Source organism: Spea bombifrons, chromosome 7 (assembly GCF_027358695.1).
Source record: "Spea bombifrons isolate aSpeBom1 chromosome 7, aSpeBom1.2.pri, whole genome shotgun sequence".
NCBI lineage: Eukaryota > Metazoa > Chordata > Amphibia > Anura > Pelobatidae > Spea > Spea bombifrons.
Genome location: NC_071093.1, coordinates 46641986 through 46662560, shown reverse-complemented (window position 1 = coordinate 46662560; position 20575 = coordinate 46641986). Strand labels below are relative to the sequence as shown.

The following is a 20575-nucleotide window of genomic DNA, read 5'->3' as shown; positions in this document are numbered from 1 at the left end:
TCATTAAATAAAAAAATACTTTATGGCATAAAAAAAAGTGCCGATTGTGAGATCAGCTGATGGGCATGATGGAAAAATGGGTGATCGTGCAGGGACCGGTGATAATGATGTCACACGTACCCCACCACTGCACAACCCCATTAAAAATAATAAACACATAGATCTAAGGATGTGAATTCATAGAAATACAGCAATCTTTATACATTGAAAATGGGTAGATGAGCCTTGTCCATGACTCCCATCATCCTCATCCATACTTAATGGTGCTTATCCTCCCCTACCTAGTGGACTTAGAGATAGGAATGTTTTTTTGGGGGGTAATTATTATTGCAAGTATTATTACAATTATCCCACTAACCTCTCCATCCCACAGTTAGGAGATGGATGGAGGGGAAGATGCATGAGGTGGGGTCTGGGGGTTAGGGGGTAGTTGGGGACAAGATGTCCCATATAAATTAATTCTCCATTCTATTGGTGGGGTGATGAGGGGGAAGCGTGGCTCCTGAATCCCGCTGTCCTGCTGAGCTCTACCACCATCCCACAAAGGGTAGAATTCAGCGAGTGGTAACATTGGGACTGTCCCGTACAAAGCAGGACAGTTGGGAGGCAAGAGCTGAAAGAGAGGGATTGAGAAAAGTATGACAGAATGGAGAATTATGTCTGAAGCCACATCCGTTGAGACCCTGAGGGTCGCGCTAGTCCTTAGTGTTTCTGACATTGGCTCAGAGAAACTGCCTTCACGCGTAGAGGTAGTAGAGATATGCAGGGCTGCACAGGTTGCAAAAACTCAGGTTAAAATTATATCTGAAAGCGCAGATCAGACTTTTCGGACCTTGGGCTCTATTCACTAAAATGTCTAGTGGTTCTTTGAGGAAAGAGTTAATTCAGCTGATCTCCACGGGTCACATGAACTCACACAATATTTCACAGATTCATAAAAATGTGAATCGTTGAGAGGGTCACTTCTTATTTCACAGACGCTTGTGGGCTTGCGTCTCCTCACCCGAAACTCGCAAAATTATGGCCCCACCATACACCATAAATAAAGGAAATGGAGGTCCCCAGCAACCCATAACGCATAGCCGTGGATCCTCATTTTCGACCCCAGGACCCATTGTGAGCGACGCTTTTAGTGAGTGTGATGGTAAGTGTGCAAGTCTTCAACCGCCAATCTGACAGGGCCGCCATCTTGTTCCTTTCTATTATTTCTATATGTTGTAGTGTAGTAAGGGACCTGCTAGGACGGGAGACCCGATACGTTTCCAGGCTTTCATTGCAACAAAATAAACAAACAAAAGAAAACATATTCCTATTTCCGAGTCTTACTACAAACCAGTCTGACTGACAAAGAAATGGCGGCAAAGCTGGTTCCCGGTATTAAATAAAACAGAATATACTTCCCAAAAGTCGTCTCTCCTACCAGCCCACCTCGTAACACCCGGGAGCCCAGGTACCCCTCCTGTTCCTTCCGGGGTTTAGCCAGAATACAGGGGGCAGATCTCGGTCAGAGAGGGAGAGGCTGCTTCCTCCACCCCCGTGCAGAGTTACCCCCCGGGGCAGCTGTGTTACTGGGACCAGCAGTAAACCCGTTAGTCACTGGGATAAACTGCTCTTTCCAATCTCCCGCTTACGTAGAAGCCACCGTTCACCCTGTTTTAGTTAATTTTGCTGACATCTCCCCAATGCAAATGAACGGGGAACTTCCCTCCCAGCCGGGAAAGACGCCGTCTAGGAAAAGCTACAAGGAAAGAAAATGAATTTACAGAGAACTTTGGTTTATTGCGGAGCAAAGGACAGAATACGCACGGTAAGCAATCATCCACCATTCTGCTCCAGTGTGCCGGGGCATTCTCACCGGCTGTTCTTCTGGGCTAATTGGGAGCACGAAAGGCTAATGCATCCAGGTTCGAGGACGCAGCCAAGGGGGAAGCCGAAAGGCAATGTGGCCCAGATAGCTGACATGTTTAATAACAAAGCACCGCAAACAGATGTCACGAAAGAGCCAAGGAGACCACCACAAAGACCTCAAAAACCAACCAACAAAAATAAGGATATGGTTGAAGGAGGACCAGGGAAACATGGTGATCCTTTGGATCCAAGGACTGTGAGAGAACCTGTAAAGTCCTTTATAGAAGGAGTGCAGCCAAATGAACGGGGTGCCGAGCCAACAAATTTGCCTGACCAAGCATTAGATCCAGAAACGGTAAAAGAAACCCTGAATGCAAAACGCTTAGCCGCTCAGCTAAATAAATTCTTTGAAGAAAAAAAAACAACATCAACTGTGCAAGAGCACCGCGGTCTCCAACCAGTTCAAATGCAACCGGCCAGATCACATCAACCGGACCAACCAACACTACCACACATAAAAGAAATCAACACAACCGTCCGCCCCAACCCCAGAGCAAAGCCTGACCTTCCGGGAATCGAGGCTGGCGGGTGAGTAAATCATCGAGTTTATTGTTAAAACCTGGCGAGGAGGCTCATGGAGCCCGATGGGGTCTCCTTTACTTATCTAAGACATGAGCAAAGCGAGCGGGCATTGGTTGTGTTTTTAGAACGGATGAAGAATCTTCGTGTTGTTTTAGAGCCACGCGTTATTCCGACGTGATGCTCATCGCTGCTGGATCCTTCAGTGTGCGGGAAATCTCTTATTCCATGAATTGCTTTGATGGCTTGCCATGCCCGTATGGTTGGCATACATCAGAATACGTCACCTTCGAGGCTAAAGGGTTAATTCTTAGGTGTCAGGGGTTTGGAGCATCACAAAAGGTGCCACGAACTGGTCTTTGATCAGATTCCCTGTTCTGCCTCAAGAAAAAGGATAAATTCATAAAAGTCATGTGAGAAACACAAATAAAGTATTTTTAAGAAACGAAAATCATGTTGAGGGTTCCACGTGACAAATACACGGCAAGCAAAATGGAAATTGGGGAGGATTCTGCTTAAAGAAAGCGTATTCATTTCTTATATGCATGGTATGTGACCCTCCATGGGGGTAACAGATCCAGACTGCCCCCTGGCACAGCGGGCAAATCCGAGGCGGCCACTGTCTGGCATCTCTCCATCCTCGTCCAGTCTGCTGCTCCAGTGGCAGAGCAGGGGCTGCAGTATGGGGCCGCTGGCTGGATATGCCGGCCACGCTCTGCGAGGAGGAAGAATGCACGGACGCTTCATATCGAGTCGTCGGCAGGGCTTATGGCCTTCGACGGCCTCCAGCCTCTAATTGCCAGGGATTTCCTCGTCTTTCCCAGTTTTGGTGGAACTGGTGCAGGACTAACTGAAGCCCCTGCTTTTACTCAGTAGAAATGCCATGAATTGCCACGGCTTAACTGATTGGTCTAGACGTCTTCCTTTGCTTCTTTCTTCTAGCGCCACGAGGACAAAGCTGGCGATATTCCACTGGGAGGCAATGGCTGACATATCGTGGGCAGCCGGTCACCTCGTCGGCCATCACTTCGATGAGCTGGTTAGGATGTCGATCACCACAGATCCGGGCTGGAGTGCCGAGATTGAGACAGCCACCCTGATCATCTTTTACCACTCCAAACAATCAGGCAAAACAGAGCAGGATTCGCAGAGTTTCCTGTATAACTGCATGCGGACAAACGGTGAGCGGCCCTGGCGGGCGAGAAGATTCCAAAAGGGAAGAAAATACATAACAAAATATATAAAGATTGATTTAAACGCAAGAAAGGCTGTTTGGAAATAACCAGGCGTCTCGTCTTAGATTCAGGAGCCGTCTATCCCATGCACGTTTAATCCCCTCACTGTATTACCCTCTACCACCTCTGCCAGGAGGCTGTTCCATTTATCTAGATTCAGGAGCCGTATGTCTATCCCATGCATGTTTAATCCCCTCACTGTATTACCCTCTACCACCTCTGCCGGGAGGCTGTTCCATTTATCTAGATTCAGGAGCCGTATGTCTATCCCATGTTTAATACCCTCACTGTATTACCCTGTACGATTCCCCCAATCCTCATCAGGCTGCCGTTTCTTTTCTGAACATCTGGAAGAAGCGCTCCTGTAGCCGATGCTGGGTTCCGGGTTCTAATTTCTTACCCTTTTTTCTTCTGTTTACAGAATCTCAGGAGTTCAGGTCAGAGCACTCGGTGAGGAACGTGTTAATCTGCATTTTGTGAACACACTTTTATTTACAGATTCATATTTATCCACAAATTAAGGCCAGGGATGTATTTATCTTGGGTGCAGCGCTTGGCCTGACCCTGGTGCCCCCAGCCGCCCCCTCCATGCCCGCCGTCCTCACAGGATATGATGTCATATCCATACCTGGGAACCTCCAGTCTGCTGCTACCCTGATGTCTCCCTCTTCGAGTTGTTGGTGGGCAGATCTATTGACATCAGTGGGCGGTCCTGCTGATGTCAATGGGCAGTCTGCGGATGTCGGTAGGCTGTCCATTGATGGGAGGTCTGGTGACGGCAGTGGGTGGTCTGCTGATGGAAGTAGCCCATTAAAAAAATGAGTGGTAGAGGGGGAAGTGGGCAGGGAGCAGGGGGGGATTCCACGCCACTCGCCCCACCAAGAGACTCAGAGACGCTTCACCTGGAGTCCCCGGGTGAAAAACGTAAATCGTCACAGTGAAGGGTGGCTCTCGGTTTCGTGGCAGGGGGGCTGCCCCCCCTCCTGGACCTGTCTCCCTAGACCTAGTCATCCTGGGCCAGAAGACGTCACTAGTTGAGGGATATTTGCCTTCAGCCCTCCTGGTGCTATCATTGGGGTGGAGATCCTGTGGTTGAAAAATACAACCTTCTTAATGCTTTAGGCAAAACGGCCAATCGCAGTGCTCTCTCGGTCGGCAGACGGTGGCAGGTGGTGGAAGACCTTGCAGCGCATGAACAGTGGGATGCGTTGGATGATCAGACACATCGACATATCCCGGATCGACGAGTGGAGGATAAGAGGAGAGCTCGCTGAGTGTTCGTACGCCATTTGGCATTTCACCAAGGAGCGTATCGCTGACCTGAGGCTGGTTTTCCTTTGTGGTGAGAAAATCTGTTTAGTATTTTACCGAATTCTTATTATTGCATTCATCCAAAAATCCCCACCCTTTAGACGCGGAACCTGAGTGTAAATTAAAAGAAACGTTTGTTTTTTAACGTTTAACGTGATTTTGTTGCTTTGCGAAGAGATGAAGAGGGTCCTCGTATTGATCGATGACCTGGAAGACTGCAGACCAGGAACGAGGAGCGAGGATGGTATTTACGGTAATGACCAACAGGGCCCCCAAATACTCGGAATATACCCAAAGAGACCCCCAAAAAATCAATTAAATAAAAAACAAAAGCCCATCAGAATCTCGACAGCGTTTACAGGATAAACTTTAACCGACCCATGCAAGTCTCTCTAATCTCTTCATGTCAACCTGCGGAGTACAATGTATGGATCAAACACCCCCCCGATACTAAATCCCCCCCCATCTGCCACTAAATGAGGGCAGTAAAGGCATGCGAGTCGCTTGATTTAATGTCTTACGGTGCAAACGCATTTACATTCATCTCCTTTACAGAAAATGTGAAAACAACAAACGCCGGAAACGAGAAAACAAGAGAGAGCAAGAGGACGAAAGAGAGAAATGGGGTGAGAAGAGAGAGAAGGCGAGAAAAGAGAGAGAGAGAGAGGATGAAAGAGAGAAATGGGGTGAGAAGAGAGAGAGAAGGGGAGAGAAGAGAGAGAGAGAGAGAGAGGATGAAAGAGAGAAATGGGGTGAGAAGAGAGAGAGAAGGGGAGAGAAGAGAGAGAGAGAGAGAGAGAGAAGGTGAAAATGAAAGAGACAGGGATGGGAGCGAGAGAAAGGGTAAATTAAATAGAATTGGACATAACTTCGTGGAAAGAAATGATCTTCACTATCAGCGCTGTGTGCGTTTCCTCCCCGGTCTGATTGTATTTTTAGGATATTACGTTCTCCTTCCGTGTTTCTCACGAGCAGAATTCTGCCCATCGGTTCCCAATAATTGCCCCAGAATGAGTTCTTTCGCTTAGATAACGAAGGTAAACCCCCCGGCGGGAACCAGCATGCGAGATACTTTGTTATCTGACGGAATTACGTTTCTGTTTCAGGTTCGGAAGCCGAAGTTTCTCGGGACTGTGGGGATTTTCTCTCGATCCTCTCGGAAGGATTACGAATGGCTTGAGACGCTGCTGCGCTCGGCGGCTTTTGGGAGTCAGGTTAAAGATGTCCGATCATTTGTCATTTCAAACAATGGATTCCGCCAGTTTACAGAAGAAGTGTCTCGCTGCTCGGCTGGGATTTTGTATCACACCAAGAACAGAGGAGGGCTAAACATCACCGACGTGACGAGCTCGCTGTACGATGAAGAGTTAAAATACCTGGCGAGCAGGCTTGGTGCGCGGATTTCTTAAATCGAATGACCAGCTGGGGAGATCTGGGATCTGTTTTTATAAATGACTCCAAATGGGCCACCTGTCCCTGGTTTGGTGGCAGAAGGGCTGCCATCCCCAAATACCCCGGAAGAGTTACAGATATCGGCTTTATCCTCCTGAGACGCAGGGTCCCACCTGCCCCGGGGCTTTTAAGGTTCTTTTTACACAAATAACCTCAGTTATTTTATCTCTCCTTTCCCCTGCAGGGAAGGACAATGTTTTCGTGTTGATCGACGACCTGGAAGATGCTGACGGTGAGGAGAAGACAAAGATTCTGGAGACGCAGCCGAGTATCGTGAGGTTTGCCAGTGACCTTCTTCTCATCACGTCGAGAGAAAAGACGAATAATGAGGGGCTGCTGAAAAAACTCTGCTTTAATGACGATAAAGAGGAAAATCGTCCCCTGACGGCGCCTCGCCCCAAATCTGTGTCTGATTCAAACTATATAATTCCCTTCTGATCTCACCCCACATGACACAGTGTAACATCTACTAAACCCAATAAACGCTTGGTGATCGTAACAACAATCCTCATGGACACAACTTCAAATAGTTGGGGAAAATGCTTTATTTGGGTCAGGAAAACACAAAAAACGGAACAATCTAATCAGCTTTGGGTCCCAGCCTTCCGTACAGAACAGGAAATTGCTGTGTGGCCCCAAAAGAAGATGGACTCTTTTACCGAATAACCTTTCCATGCTTATTTCATGTTACTTTTTATATTTTGGCCCAATATAGAGCTCCTTGTTGTAATCCTGACACAATAACTCATGCACTTGGCACTGTTAGGGCTTTTTTTTCATTACATTTGGCTGACACACTGGGTGCTGAAATTCTCTTTTTGCCCCTTTCTTGCCCTTTGGCTCCCGGTTCCCTGTCTTACATATTGACACCAGGGTGACCAGGACAGTCCTGCGATGGGACTATAATTCCCGGGTCCCGGGCAGCCCCAAACTAGGACAATGTATTATCCCAGAATGAGAAGTCTGACCCTTACAAAAAAATTACTGCAGTTTTTGTGGACATGAAAAAACTGCAATACTGCACTTTTACTGCATTTTTACTTCACTGTACTGCAGTTTTACTGCAGTTATTTTTGTACGGAAGTACAAATGCAATAAAGCTGCAGTACATTGAATTACAACTGTAGGTTTGCAATATGAAAAAAAAGTGCAGTACAGTGAAGTACAAATGCAGTAAATGCAGTAATACTGCAGTATTGCAGTTTTTCATGTCCAAAAAACTGCAGTCATTTTTTTGTAAGGGGAGTGAAGGAGATCTCAGCCAATCAGGAGAGACTTCTCAACTCACCTGATTGGCTGAGTTCCTCCTTCACACCAAGCTCAGTGTAAGCTGCACCGAGCACCAGGTTTTTGTGTTTGTGTGACTGTGTGTGTCTGTGTGCCTGTGTGTATCTGTGTGACTGTGTGTGTAATGTCTGGTAATAGAGGGGTTAATTCTCTGAATCTGCCCATGTCTGGTAATAGAGGGGTTAACACTGAATCTACTCATGTCTGTAATGATTGTATTTATATTATTAAATCTGAACTCAACATGGTTTCCAAGGCAACCTAATAATGAATATATAATAGTATATGTGAGTCAGCGTGTATGTGAGATATATATATATAATGTATTTATGTGTATGTGGCGGTGTGTATATGTGAGTCAGCGTGTATGTGAGATATATATATATAATGTATTTATGTGTATGTGGCGGTGTGTATATGTGAATCAGTGTGTATGTGAGATATATATATATAATGTATTTATGTGTATGTGGCGGTGTGTATATGTGAATCAGTGTGTATGTGAGATATATATATATATAATGTATTTATGTGTATGTGGCGGTGTGTATATGTGAATCAGTGTGTATGTGAGATATATATATATAATGTATTTATGTGTATGTGACGGTGTGTATATGTGAATCAGTGTGTATGTGAGATATATATAATATAAAATGTATTTATGTGTATGTGACGGTGTGTATATGTGAATCAGTGTGTATGTGAGATATATATATATATAATATATAATGTATTTATGTGTATGTGACGGTGTGTATATGTGAATCAGTGTGTATGTGAGATATATAATATATAATGTATTTATGTGTATGTGACGGTGTGTATATGTGAATCAGTGTGTATGTGATATATATATAATATATATAATGTATTTATGTGTATGTGACGGTGTGTGTATATGTGACGCTGTGTATGTGATATATATGTAATATATAATGTATTTATGTGTATGTGACGGTGTGTATATGTGAATCAGTGTGTATGTGAGATATATATATATAATATATAATGTATGTTATGTGTATGTGACGGTGTGTATATGTGAATCAGTGTGTATGTGATATATATATAATATATAATGTATTTATGTGTATGTGACGGTGTGTATATGTGAATCAGTGTGTATATGATATATATAATATATATAATGTATTTATGTGTATGTGACGGTGTGTATATGTGAATCAGTGTGTATGTGATATATATATATATATGTATAATATATAATGTATGTTATGTGTATGTGACGGTGTGTATATGTGAATCAGGGTGTATGTGAGATATATAATATATAATGTATGTTATGTGTATGTGATGGTGTGTATATGTGAATCAGTGTGTATGTGAGATATATAATATATTATGTATGTTATGTGTATGTGACGGTGTGTATATGTGAATCAGTGTGTATGTGAGATATATATATATAAACGTCTGGGTGTGAGATCTCATCCGCTTCATAGTGTGTCCCTGAGCGGCAGAAATAAAGTGTGGTCACCCTAATGGAGTCAGCAGCAGTAGTAGTAGAGCACAGGTCAGGCGCTGGCAGACAGACACATCCAGCCCCAGGCAGGACTGAATGTAAAAAGTAAAGAAAAGATCCCTCGGAGTAAAAACGGAAAACCTCACTCAGCTTGAATATTGAGTGCTGCTCAAGAAAGCCGTCTGCTCCACCAGACGCGGGGAGAGCTGTACGTTTCCCGCCACAGAGAAAACCACTTTGGACACCAGCCGGTGGGCGTGAAAGTAGCCGCTGGGCCACTAAAGAGTCTGGTCAGATAACAGCTTTCTGGTCCCGATAACATAGAGGGGCAGTAGTAGGACACAGGGGCAGTTCTTTAAGGCAGGCTTTGGGCCTCACAGGCTCTACTCTGGCTTTGGGGAGTTTGATTCCAAAGTGGAAGTGCTCAGAATCACCACTGCCTGCCCCATTAAGGCCCCATTAAGGCCCATTTCACTCGAGCTGGACACCCCGATGTGGAGGACATGGAGTGAGGAGCCTGCTGCTGCCCTAGGATCCGCTCCATCATGTCCGGGGCGGCTTCGGCTGCTGCTGGTGGCCGCTGTTGTGGGTTTGCTGTTGGTGCCATCCCAGCCAGTTACCCCCTGAAGCAAAGCCCTAAAATCTTACCCCGGCCCACTATCTCCTGACACAACATGCCCCCTGCGGTGCGCTCATGTCCCACACTACAGAGTTGCCCACCAGACGAGGTATTAGTGGTACTATTTTCTTTCAGTGTTGGTGGTGATAATGGTGATGGTGCCACGTAGGGGAACCTGGGGCAAAGCTGTGGGGCGGCTGGAAGGAGCCGCACATCTAACAGAGAAATTACTGGAAGATGAGTCGCTTGACTCCTCCAAATATGGATCATAATCTAAATCCAGGTCATCATCAACGTGAACAACAATGTCGCCGACGTATCCTTTCCAACCCGGGCAGAAGGCAGAGTAAGGTCCACTCCTGCTGCAAGAATATACCTTCCCTCCTCTTCCTCACTAACTTCTGGACCAAAAATAGATCTGCTGCTATCATCTGACGGTGCCTGCCCATCTTTGTCATGAATGATAGGAAATTTAATTTTACTGAGAGGGTGGTAGATAAGTGGCACAGACTCCCAGCAGAGGTGGTAGAGGGTAATACAGTGAGGGTACTAAACATGCATGGCATAGACATACAGCTGCTGAATCTAAGACGAGACTAACAACTGATTAAGGTTTGAGTCTTTACAGAGCAGACGGGCCGACGGGGGCCGATTTGTTTCTATGTTAAAGCAGAAGGTAGCAAACAGTTTAATGATCCATCTAAAGGTGAATCTCATGCGATAAAATAAGTCGGGACTTTCCCCGCTGAGCAGAGAGAGAACGTTTCCTTGTGTAGCAGGTGTAAGGATCCTCATTAAGGGGACTTTGGTTTGTTGCAGTCTAACGATCCTGGGGCAAAGACCGATAAATCTGCCATTCTAGTAACTTACATCCTCAGAGTGACACACGACTCGCACCGGCAGGAGCTCAACCCGGGATCCCCGTCTACCTCAAACCTGCGGAGTGAGAAATGCTGAACAAACATAGAAAGCAAGGAAATGGGGCGGAGGAAGAGCGAGACGGGCAAAAAACGAGGATAACCGAGCAACAGCATGGGGTAGGAGAAGAGGCGGCCGCGCAGGGCTCCAGGAGCACATTCTGGAGATCTAGGTTCAAGGGTTTACTAACTTCAGTGGGGTTTAAAAATACTTCAGACTACACAGTGAATGAACACACAACGAACACGGCAGGGAATCCCAACACAACAAACACGGCAGGGAATCCCAACACAACGAACACGGCAGGGAATCCCAACACAGAATGGAATCCCAACACAACAAACATGGCAGGGAATCCCAACACAATAAACACGGCAGGGAATCCTAACACAACAAACATGGCAGCGAATCCCAACACAACAAACATGGCAGGGAATCCCAACACAACGAACAGGGCAGGGAATCCCAACACAACGAACACGGCAGGGAATCCCAACACAACAAACATGGCAGGGAATCCCAACACAACAAACATGGCAGGGAATCCCAACACAACAAACATGGCAGGGAATCCCAACACAACGAACACGGCAGGGAATCCCAACACAACGAACACGGCAGGGAATCCCAACACAACGAACACGGCAGGGAATCCCAACACAGAATGGAATCCCAACACAACAAACATGGCAGGGAATCCCAACACAACGAACACGGCAGGGAATGATAGAGCATCAGGCGTCAGTCCACCGCAGAAAGGCTTCCCCTGGGCATCATCATATGATGGAACCCGCAGAACCGGCACCGCTCTGCATCGTACAGAAGAAGCCAGTGTGTGAGTACCGGTCAGACTGCCCAATATTTACCACCCTATCTGCTGTTGTTTTTTAACGCTTGTTGTGGGGTCTGTGTGCGCAGAGACCCCTCCTGCGATTGTCTGTAGCTGATCCTTCTGTCTGCTTAGTCCTGAGAGGATGATGGCCGTATTCTTCTGCGATGCAGTGGATGATATCCGTTGGCTGTCCAACCAGATAAATCCTCCTGGCTCCAGTATCCAGACCAGCCGGGCGGACCTCGTGTCGCTGCCGGACTCCACGCAGCAGGAATGGAAGGACACGCTCATGGCGTCCTCCATAAATATCCTCTGTTACTCCAAACCCCAGGATAACCAGAGGCAAGGAGGGCAGAGCGAGCCAAAATCTCTGCAAGGTATAACTTATACGAGGGCCGAGGTCGTGGAGAGCTTCCTCCAGCTCTGTATAGACACAGAGGGTAAGAGACGCGTTGTGTTTTAATGGAGTCGAGAACGTTGAAACAAAATGTTCCACACGCATGGCCTCACCTCGCATTTTTATACTGTTGCAGTATTACTATGTGGACACATTTACGGCACACCGCAGGATCCAGTCTGCGACTGGAGTGGCATCATGGGTAAGAATGGGGCTCTGTTGACCGCCGGTCTGCCAGGTGGTTTGCCGGTGCGCCAGATGGCCTGCCGGTGTCTGCTCTCTCTTTCCTTTCTTTCTCTTTTCTCTCTTCACTTCTTCTTTTACTTCCTTCACTCTCTTCCTTTACTCTCTTTCTTCACTTTCTTAATTTTCTCTTACTCTCTAACTTTTCTGTTGCTCTCTTCCCCCTCTTTTCTCCCAGCTGCTTTGAGCCCTGATAGCCCTGCGGTGGGAGCACGACGTCTGTTCCTGCTGACCGTCACTTCATCGCTCCCTCGGGCTCATGCAGCTTCTTCCGACATAACTTATAGAAAAAGCGGTCAATGGCCGGCTCTTTTTACATTGTTTACAAAGTTGTTAAGGGTTCCCACTCACACTCACACTCCCATTGTTGTTCACTCTCTCTGTTTCTCTCACACACTCTCTAAATGTTTCCATACATTCTCTGCCGACCACTTTCCTTTCTGCCGACCACTTCACAAGCCCCCAAATTGATCCGTAATGAGTGTCTCAATATCCTGCGTGTTTCCTTCTTCCAGGATCCCAGGCGCTCCGCGGTGCTATAGATCTGGTAAGGAATGGATGAGAAGCAGGTCTGTTTATATGGTTATCTAAAGTACCGCAGTCTCATAATGTCACAAATACTTAGCAATTAACATAGTTGAACATTATACTCGCTTATCTGATGAAACCACCTGTGTTCAAGCAGGAATATCATACAATCGTACATGGAGGTCTGTTGATGGATACATCATGATGTGTTTTTCTCTGTTAATATCCGGGGGAAGCTTTTTACACCAAGAATAATGAGCAGTCTAGATGGGCCAAATTAGTTTTTTAAGGTCCCACCCAGGATTGAGGTCTCTCATTCACTTTCTGTTCTCTTTGGCACCGCAATGTATTGATGACATCATATGTGCTGTAATATTTTTTACCGTTTCAGAAAGAAAGTAAAAAGCCAATTGGGATCATCTCAATGTCCGCAGATGGCGGGAAATGGCTGGAGACGATGCAGCTGAAGGACGGTGATGGCCAGACGATGAGGTTCCGACACATTGACATATCCAGACTCGACAACAAGCGGATCAAAGAAGAGATCTCTGAATGCTCATACTGGATCTTACACGTGACCAGGGAAACCATCGAGGATGAGGGGGTCCTCTCGCTGTTCATTAACAGAGCTCTCGTAGTGTTTGATGATCCGGAATACACGAGATCACCAGAGCTCTTCAGAACCTTAAAGAACGCTTGGATTTCAAATGTTTCCTTGATGGCTGATGAAGAGAAGACAGATCACTGGTTCCAAGTCAATGAAGAAGAGAGTCAGAGGGCGGAACACCAGCTTTTCATGACGGAAACCTTTCTACCGAATAAAGGTAGCGAGTCCTCTCTCTGTCCTCTCCTACAGGGTATTTCAGAGAGGTTAATCGTTCAAATAAACCGCACGGATTGGAGAATGTCAACAACAATTACGTGAAAAACATTGGTCGGTTCTGATTGTCCGAACCTCCAAAAGGCCATATCTTCATTTCAGGTTAATTTGTTGTGGCTCCTCCTGTTCAGATATGAAATTGAAGTATCTTTATTTCCTAGAAAAAATTGTGGAAGAAGAAGAAGCGCTCACATCAGCCAAGAAGGTAAGTGTTTTATCTCAGGTGACTCTTCATGCCTAGAGAAGGTGGGCTAAGAAAGTTTGGCCGTCCTCCTCAAGGTTCTCAAAGTCAGTCGTCTTCATCGATGATGGTTTTGGGTTCTCTCCTGTCTCCCTGACTATTCCTGGTCCTCTTCAGTAAATGTCAGTTCCTCCGGGTCGTTTCTCTATCTGTCCTCTCTGCTGAGTTTAAGTTTCTGCCCTAAATTTGACCACGTTGAGTTCCCTGGTGGTCTTAATGAACGGCAAATCAAGACTCCAGAGGACAATGTCAAGTGCTGATTAACTGCATCAAGAGGCTCACTCAAAACTTTCATAAAATATGATTGTTAACGAAAAATGTAGCCAATCCCTCCTCTCCGTGCAAATAAAATCCATTCTTTATGCCTTGCAACAGTATCAAAAGATGAGGCCACCGTACACAGTTGGGATCTTCTCCAGATCAATTCGGGGAGATTATGAATGGATTCAGGCTCTGTTCCGGTCAGAATGCTTCCGAGATCACATTACAGCCATCAATTCATGCGAGATCTCAAACAATGGGTTCCAGAGGTTTCTAGAAGAGGTTTCCAAGTGCACGGTTGGAATTTTGTATCACACCAAGCAGAGAGGGCGAATAAATATCACCGATGTGACCGATTCTCTCTACGATAGAGAGCTGCAAATTCTGTCTGATTTTCTAGGTGAGAAGCTTGAAATATGAATGTAGGAATTATTATCACACCTGGGAACTCTCGGGGTTTGCCCCTCAGTCTCTGGGATTTTGCCCCAATCTCGGGGTGACTCGATTAAATGTATCTTGAAGTGAAGTTTTCCGCGATCGCCGGTATTAGAGGAATTTGGGTAACTCATTTGGTGACTCACTACATAGAATCTTCACAACCGGCTATTAAAGGGTTAATATTTCAAGAGTTTCAGGATCAGCTAATTTACAAAGTTCCCAGAACTTTGCGGCTAACTTCGGGATAGGAGGTCTCGCTAACAGCGGTGGTCTTTCCCGATGACATCGGTTGGCTTTCCTGCTGATCTCCTAGGTGGTCCTGCTGATGTTGTTGGCTTTCCCGCTGATGTCGTGGGTGGTCCCGTTGATGTCGTGGGTGGTCCCATTGATGTCGTGGGTGGTCCCATTGATGTCATGGGCGGTCCCGTTGATGTCGTGGATGGTCCCATTGATGTCATGGGTGGTCCCGTTGATGTCGTGGGCGGTCCCGCTGATGTCAGCGGGGGGCCCCGCTAAAGTTGTGCGACACACAGGATTGTTACTCCGGACGAAACCCAGAGAGTTCCCAGATATGATCTTAATATTCCATGTGGTTTGCGCAGGGAAGGAAAACGTCTTCGTCTTGGTTGATGACATGGATGAAAGTGGCCCCGAGGAGAAGATCAAGATCCTGGAGAGCCAGCCGAGTATCGGGAGATATGCCGGAGAGCTGCTGCTCATAGCACAGCGAGAGAAGCAAAATGAGAAGAGACTGCAAGAAAAACTCTACAGACTAAACGCTCTCGAATGAACGCGATACCATAGCGCTAACCGAGACCCTTTGCCTGCCAGAGTTGTCTGAATCAGTTCCATGTTCTCATGTTTCATCCCGCTTTCCCCAGTGATCCCATCTGTCATGGGGACGGAGGGTAAGTTACCACTTTGGCCCCACCTGTGGTGATTGTGAGAACTCTCTGCGGCTCTCAAACCGGCTCATAAGTGGCTTTTTCTTAGAATAGAACACATGCTGCAAAAATGGAATCTGTCAATTATTGAATTCGGTTACATAGTTATATAGGCTGAAAAATGACCTGCGTCCATCAAGTTCAGCCTTTCCTATATCTATTAATTTGTTGCTGTTGATCCAAAAGAAGGCAAAAAACCCCAGTTTGGCTCTTTCCAATTTTGCACTAACCAGGGAAAAAATTCCTTCTTGACCCCAAAATGGCAGTCAGATTTCTCCTTGGATCAATAAGCCGTTTCCCCTTAATTACAGATTATATCCCCGAATATTATGTTTTTCCAGGTATCCATCCAGTTGCAGTTTAAACGTCTGTACAGACTCTGATAAAACTACCTCTGCAGGCAGAGAATTCCACATCCTTACTGCCCTTACTGTAAAAAACCCTTTCCTCTGCTTTAGACTATATCTCCTTCCGGTGTAAACGCATGACCACGTGTCCTGTGCACAGTCCTGTTTATGAACAGATTTCCACACAATGGTTTGTATCGGCCCCGAATATATATAATGTATGTCGGCCCCCGCATATATTTATATAATGTATATCCTCCCCACATATATTTATATAATGTATGTCGGCCCCCGCATATATTTATATAATGTATATCGGCCCCCCACATATATTTATATAATATATATCGGCCCCCCGCATATATTTATATAATGTATATCGGCCCCGCATATATTTATATAATGTATATCGGCCCCGCATATATTTATATAATGTATATCCTCCCCGCATATATTTATATAATGTATATCGTCCCTGCATATATCTATATAATGTATATCGGCCCCGCATATATCTATATAATGTATATCGGTCCCGCATATATTTATATAATGTATATCGGCCCCGCGTATATTTATATAATGTATATCGGCCCTGCATATATTTATATAATGTATATCGGCCCCGCGTATATTTATATAATGTATATCGGTCCCGCATATATTTATATAATGTATATCGGTCCCGCATATATTTATATAATGTATATCGGCCCCGCATATATTTATATAATGTATATCGGCCCCGCATATATTTATATAATGTATATCGGCCCCGCGTATATTTATATAATGTATATCGGCCCCGCATATATTTATATAATGTATATCCGCCCTGCATATATTTATATAATGTATATCCGCCCTGCATATATCTATATAATGTATATCGGCCCCGCGTATATTTATATAATGTATATCGGCCCCGCATATATTTATATAATGTATATCAGCCCTGCATATATTTATATAATGTATATCGGCCCCGCATATATTTATATAATGTATATCGGCCCCGCATATATTTATATAATGTATATCGGCCCCGCGTATATTTATATAATGTATATCCGCCCCGCATATATTTATATAATGTATATCGGCCCCGCGTATATTTATATAATGTATATCGGCCCCGCATATATTTATATAATGTATATCGGCCCCGCATATATTTATATAATGTATATCGGCCCCGCATATATTTATATAATGTATATCGGCCCCGCATATATTTATATAATGTATATCCTCCCCGCATATATTTATATATTGTATATCGTCCCTGCATATATCTATATAATGTATATCGGCCCCGCATATATCTATATAATGTATATCGGCCCCGCATATATTCATATAATGTATATCGGCCCCGCGTATATTTATATAATGTATATCGGCCCTGCATATATTTATATAATGTATATCGGCCCCGTGTATATTTATATAATGTATATCGTCCCTGCATATATTCATATAATGTATATCGGCCCCGCGTATATTTATATAATGTATATCGGCCCCGCATATATTTATATAATGTATATCGGCCCTGCATATATTTATATAATGTATATCGGCCCCGTGTATATTTATATAATGTATATCGTCCCTGCATATATTCATATAATGTATATCGGCCCCGCATATATTTATATAATGTATATCGGCCCCGCATATATTTATATAATGTATATCGGCCCCGCATATATTTATATAATGTATATCGGCCCCCCATATATTTATATAATGTATATCGTCCCTGCATATATTTATATAATGTATATCGGCCCCGCATATATCTATATAATGTATATCGGCCCCGCATATATTCATATAATGTATATCGGCCCCGCGTATATTTATATAATGTATATCGGCCCCCCATATATTTATATAATGTATATCGTCCCTGCATATATTTATATAATGTATATCGGCCCCGCATATATCTATATAATGTATATCGGCCCCGCATATATTCATATAATGTATATCGGCCCCGCGTATATTTATATAATGTATATCGGCCCCGCGTATATTTATATAATGTATATCGGCCCCCCCGCGTATATTTATATAATGTATATCCGCCCTGCATATATTTATATAATGTATATCGTCCCCCTGAATATATTTATATAATGTATATCGGCCCGCCGCATATATTTATATAATGTATAGCGGCCCCCCGAATATATTTATATAATGTATATCGGCCCCGCGTATATTTATATAATGTATATCATATCCCCTCCGAGGCGCAGTTTTTCTAAACTAAACAGATTTAAATTTGTTAACCTTTCTTCATAACTATAGCGCTCCATTCCTTTTATTAATTGTGCACCCTTTCTAGTGCTATGATATCCTGCTTTAGAACAGGTGCCCAAAATTGCACAGCATATTCAAGGTGCGGCATTACCATTGATTTATACAGAGGCAAAATTATATTTTTATCCTGCGAATTGATGCCCCTTTTTATACACGACGATCCCTTACTGGCCTTAGCGGCTGCTGACTGACATCGCACATTGAGGCCTAGTTTGTCTATAACAATTCCCAAGTCGTGACCCCTAATTCACTACCGAGGTTGCCTATAATAAACTCTATTTTTTGTAATAGAAATAGATGATTTTTTCATTATTCCTTTGGTTATTGCCATAAATGTGCAGTTACGCCGGTGATCCAATCACTGTCTATAAAAAGTTGGACACTGGGGCAACTCAGCTGGACGTTTGACCAGTAAATGAAAAGATGGTTGACTTTGTGTGTGTTTAGCTGAGTGCGGTGTGTGTTTGAGTGCAGTGTGTGTGTTTGAGTGCAGTGTGTGTGTGTGAGTGCAGTGTGTGTGTGTGAGTGCAGTGTGTGTGCTTGAGTGCAGTGTGTGTGCTTGAGTGCGTGTCATATGCGATTGAGTGGTTGCCAGTAAGTTTCAGGGGTGTTTTAGCATCGGTGTGGCAAACTGTGGTCCTGTTCGGAGCTTATGGAGGACGATAGCGGGGGTGGGGTATTTATTGAGAGAGGCAGAACGTAAAAAAAATAAAAACTTTTCAAATAAATAATAAAAAACCATTAACCGCCTGGAAGCCCCACGCTGAGCGCCGTGACGTTTGACGTGCAATCATTTCCAGTCTGGACCGGACGACTCGTCGTATAAAGTAAGCTGAGGAGGAGACGGGATTGCGATAAATTATATTAAACGTTTCAAAGAAACGCCTGTATATTTCCAAGTAAATGACTAAAATCAAACGGAAATTATTCTCTTCACAACCCTACAGAGAGAATACCCCAAGAAACCCCCCCCCGGGGGCAAAAACCACAATCATTACATACTCGAGGAGTATAGAATAATTATTCGTACAGAATTACCCCAACGCCCCTCCCCCGCTATTCAAGTTTTTATTTTAGCATTTTCTTCATCATCCTGATTTTGTCGGCCGCGGGGCCCCCTCGGATTCCCCCTCCGGGATCCTTCTCGGTCTGGGAGAAGATGAAGAGATCTCGGGCAAACCTCCCGATGCTCATTTGGGCTCCTAGGATTCGCCTTTTCTCGGCTTCACCGCTGTCCTCCAGGTCATCGATCACCACGACGACGTTGGCTTTCCCTGCATGAAACAGACAACGATGGAGAAGAAGTCTGGCCCAGGCCACCTCTTTACTAGAACCCCGAGAAATTGCTCAGGAAGCTCTTAGGAAATGCCAGAGAAGCCCTTTGTGCCGCGTGACCACCAGAGGAACGGCTGCCCAGCAGCTCATCGCAGTCATGAAACCTATAGAACCCAGAACCCGCCGGCAGATCGGCCCCCGGCGGCCCCCGTCTAGTCTCCTGTTTCTCCTGCTGTAAAGACTGAAACCTTAATCAGTCGTTGGTCTCGTCTTAGATTCAGGAGCCGTATGCCTATCCCATGCATGTTTATTACCCTCTACCACTTCTACTGGGAGGCTGTTCCGCTTATCTACCACCCTATAACTGCCAACAGCTAAATCTTAAGGGCTATGTTTTCTTTTTAATATCTACATGGCACCAGTTCTTCTTTGGGACCCCAATGAAGGCCCTCGAGTATTTTGTAGGCTGACAATGACTGTAAGAATGATCTCTTACCCAAAGTACGGGACAGATACTCCAGCTCTGTGTTATACAGAGCGTCCTCCACATCGGTCACATTAATCCTCCCCCGGTTCTTGGTGTGATAGAGGATCCCGAAGGTGCATCGAGACACCTCCTCTCTGAACTGCGGACCCCCGTTATTAGAGATGTAACAGGGTCTGACTTCCTTAACCCGATCCCTGAACTCCTCGGACCGGAGCAGGGACCGCAGCCACGCGTAATCCTCCTCCGAAGATCTGGAGAAGATCCCGACCTTTCGCTTTCCACCGGAACGCTAATTAGAAAAACGACAAGAAATAGTGTTTTATATTGAAGGAAACAGACTAAAAAAGCATGACATCTAATTATTATTTTTTATTATTATTAAGATTATTGTAATTATTATCAATATTATTATTATTTTATTAGTACCAATATTATTATTGTTACTATCATTATTATTGTTCTTTTATTAGTCTAATATTGTTGTATTATTATTACTATTATTATGAATATGATTATTGTTATTATTCGTATTAGTGTTGTTACTATTATTAATGATTGCTGCTATTATTACTATTGATAATATTATTATTCTTACTATTAATATGATGATTATTTTATTATTCGTATTATTGT

At 44.5% G+C, this 20575-nt stretch overlaps 2 protein-coding genes and 1 long non-coding RNA gene across 6 annotated transcripts; 2 read left to right on the top strand and 1 right to left on the bottom strand.

Moving 5' to 3' along the window:
- The first annotated feature begins 1753 nt into the window (after positions 1 to 1753).
- On the top strand, positions 1754 to 6930 carry LOC128501151 (uncharacterized). Its single transcript, XM_053470527.1, has 8 exons — positions 1754 to 2436; positions 3370 to 3608; positions 4084 to 4112; positions 4785 to 5004; positions 5149 to 5226; positions 5529 to 5599; positions 6080 to 6365; positions 6610 to 6930. Exons 1-8 carry the CDS (start codon positions 1754 to 1756, stop codon positions 6861 to 6863), a joined length of 1860 nt encoding a protein of 619 aa, XP_053326502.1. The 3' UTR covers positions 6864 to 6930.
- A 3669-nt stretch (positions 6931 to 10599) lies between these two features.
- On the top strand, positions 10600 to 15534 carry LOC128501145 (uncharacterized). 4 transcript variants are annotated; one of them, XM_053470517.1, is made up of 8 exons: positions 10600 to 11570; positions 11700 to 12007; positions 12101 to 12166; positions 12723 to 12754; positions 13127 to 13559; positions 13777 to 13820; positions 14232 to 14517; positions 15158 to 15534. In XM_053470517.1, the coding sequence occupies exons 1-8, from the start codon at positions 10768 to 10770 to the stop codon at positions 15343 to 15345; spliced, it is 2160 nt and encodes a 719-aa protein (XP_053326492.1). In that variant the 5' UTR covers positions 10600 to 10767; the 3' UTR covers positions 15346 to 15534. The 4 variants fall into 4 exon arrangements, with proteins under 4 accessions (XP_053326492.1, XP_053326494.1, XP_053326495.1 ...); XM_053470519.1 differs by having other exon boundaries at positions 10614 to 10854; XM_053470520.1 differs by having other exon boundaries at positions 11461 to 11566.
- Positions 15535 to 19029: 3495 nt separating this feature from the next.
- On the bottom strand, positions 19030 to 20279 carry LOC128501216 (uncharacterized). The gene is made up of 2 exons (XR_008355024.1): positions 19952 to 20279; positions 19030 to 19454 (listed from the first exon to the last, which is right to left on the bottom strand). It is a non-coding gene; the product is annotated as an uncharacterized LOC128501216 (long non-coding RNA).
- Between the last annotated feature and the right edge of the window lie 296 nt (positions 20280 to 20575).

Bases quoted from the DNA above. Each gene is read 5' to 3' on its own strand.
- LOC128501145 (XM_053470517.1), top strand. From the start codon at position 10,768: ATGCTGAACAAACATAGAAAGCAAGGAAATGGGGCGGAGGAAGAGCGA. The intron at 12,008-12,100 runs GTAAGAGACGCG...ATACTGTTGCAG, and splicing joins GCTCTGTATAGACACAGAGG to TATTACTATGTGGACACATT. The intron at 13,560-13,776 runs GTAGCGAGTCCT...TTTATTTCCTAG, and splicing joins AACCTTTCTACCGAATAAAG to AAAAAATTGTGGAAGAAGAA.
- LOC128501151 (XM_053470527.1), top strand. From the start codon at position 1,754: ATGAATTTACAGAGAACTTTGGTTTATTGCGGAGCAAAGGACAGAATA. The intron at 2,437-3,369 runs GTGAGTAAATCA...TCTTTCTTCTAG, and splicing joins CCGGGAATCGAGGCTGGCGG to CGCCACGAGGACAAAGCTGG. The intron at 5,600-6,079 runs GTGAGAAGAGAG...TTTCTGTTTCAG, and splicing joins GGACGAAAGAGAGAAATGGG to GTTCGGAAGCCGAAGTTTCT.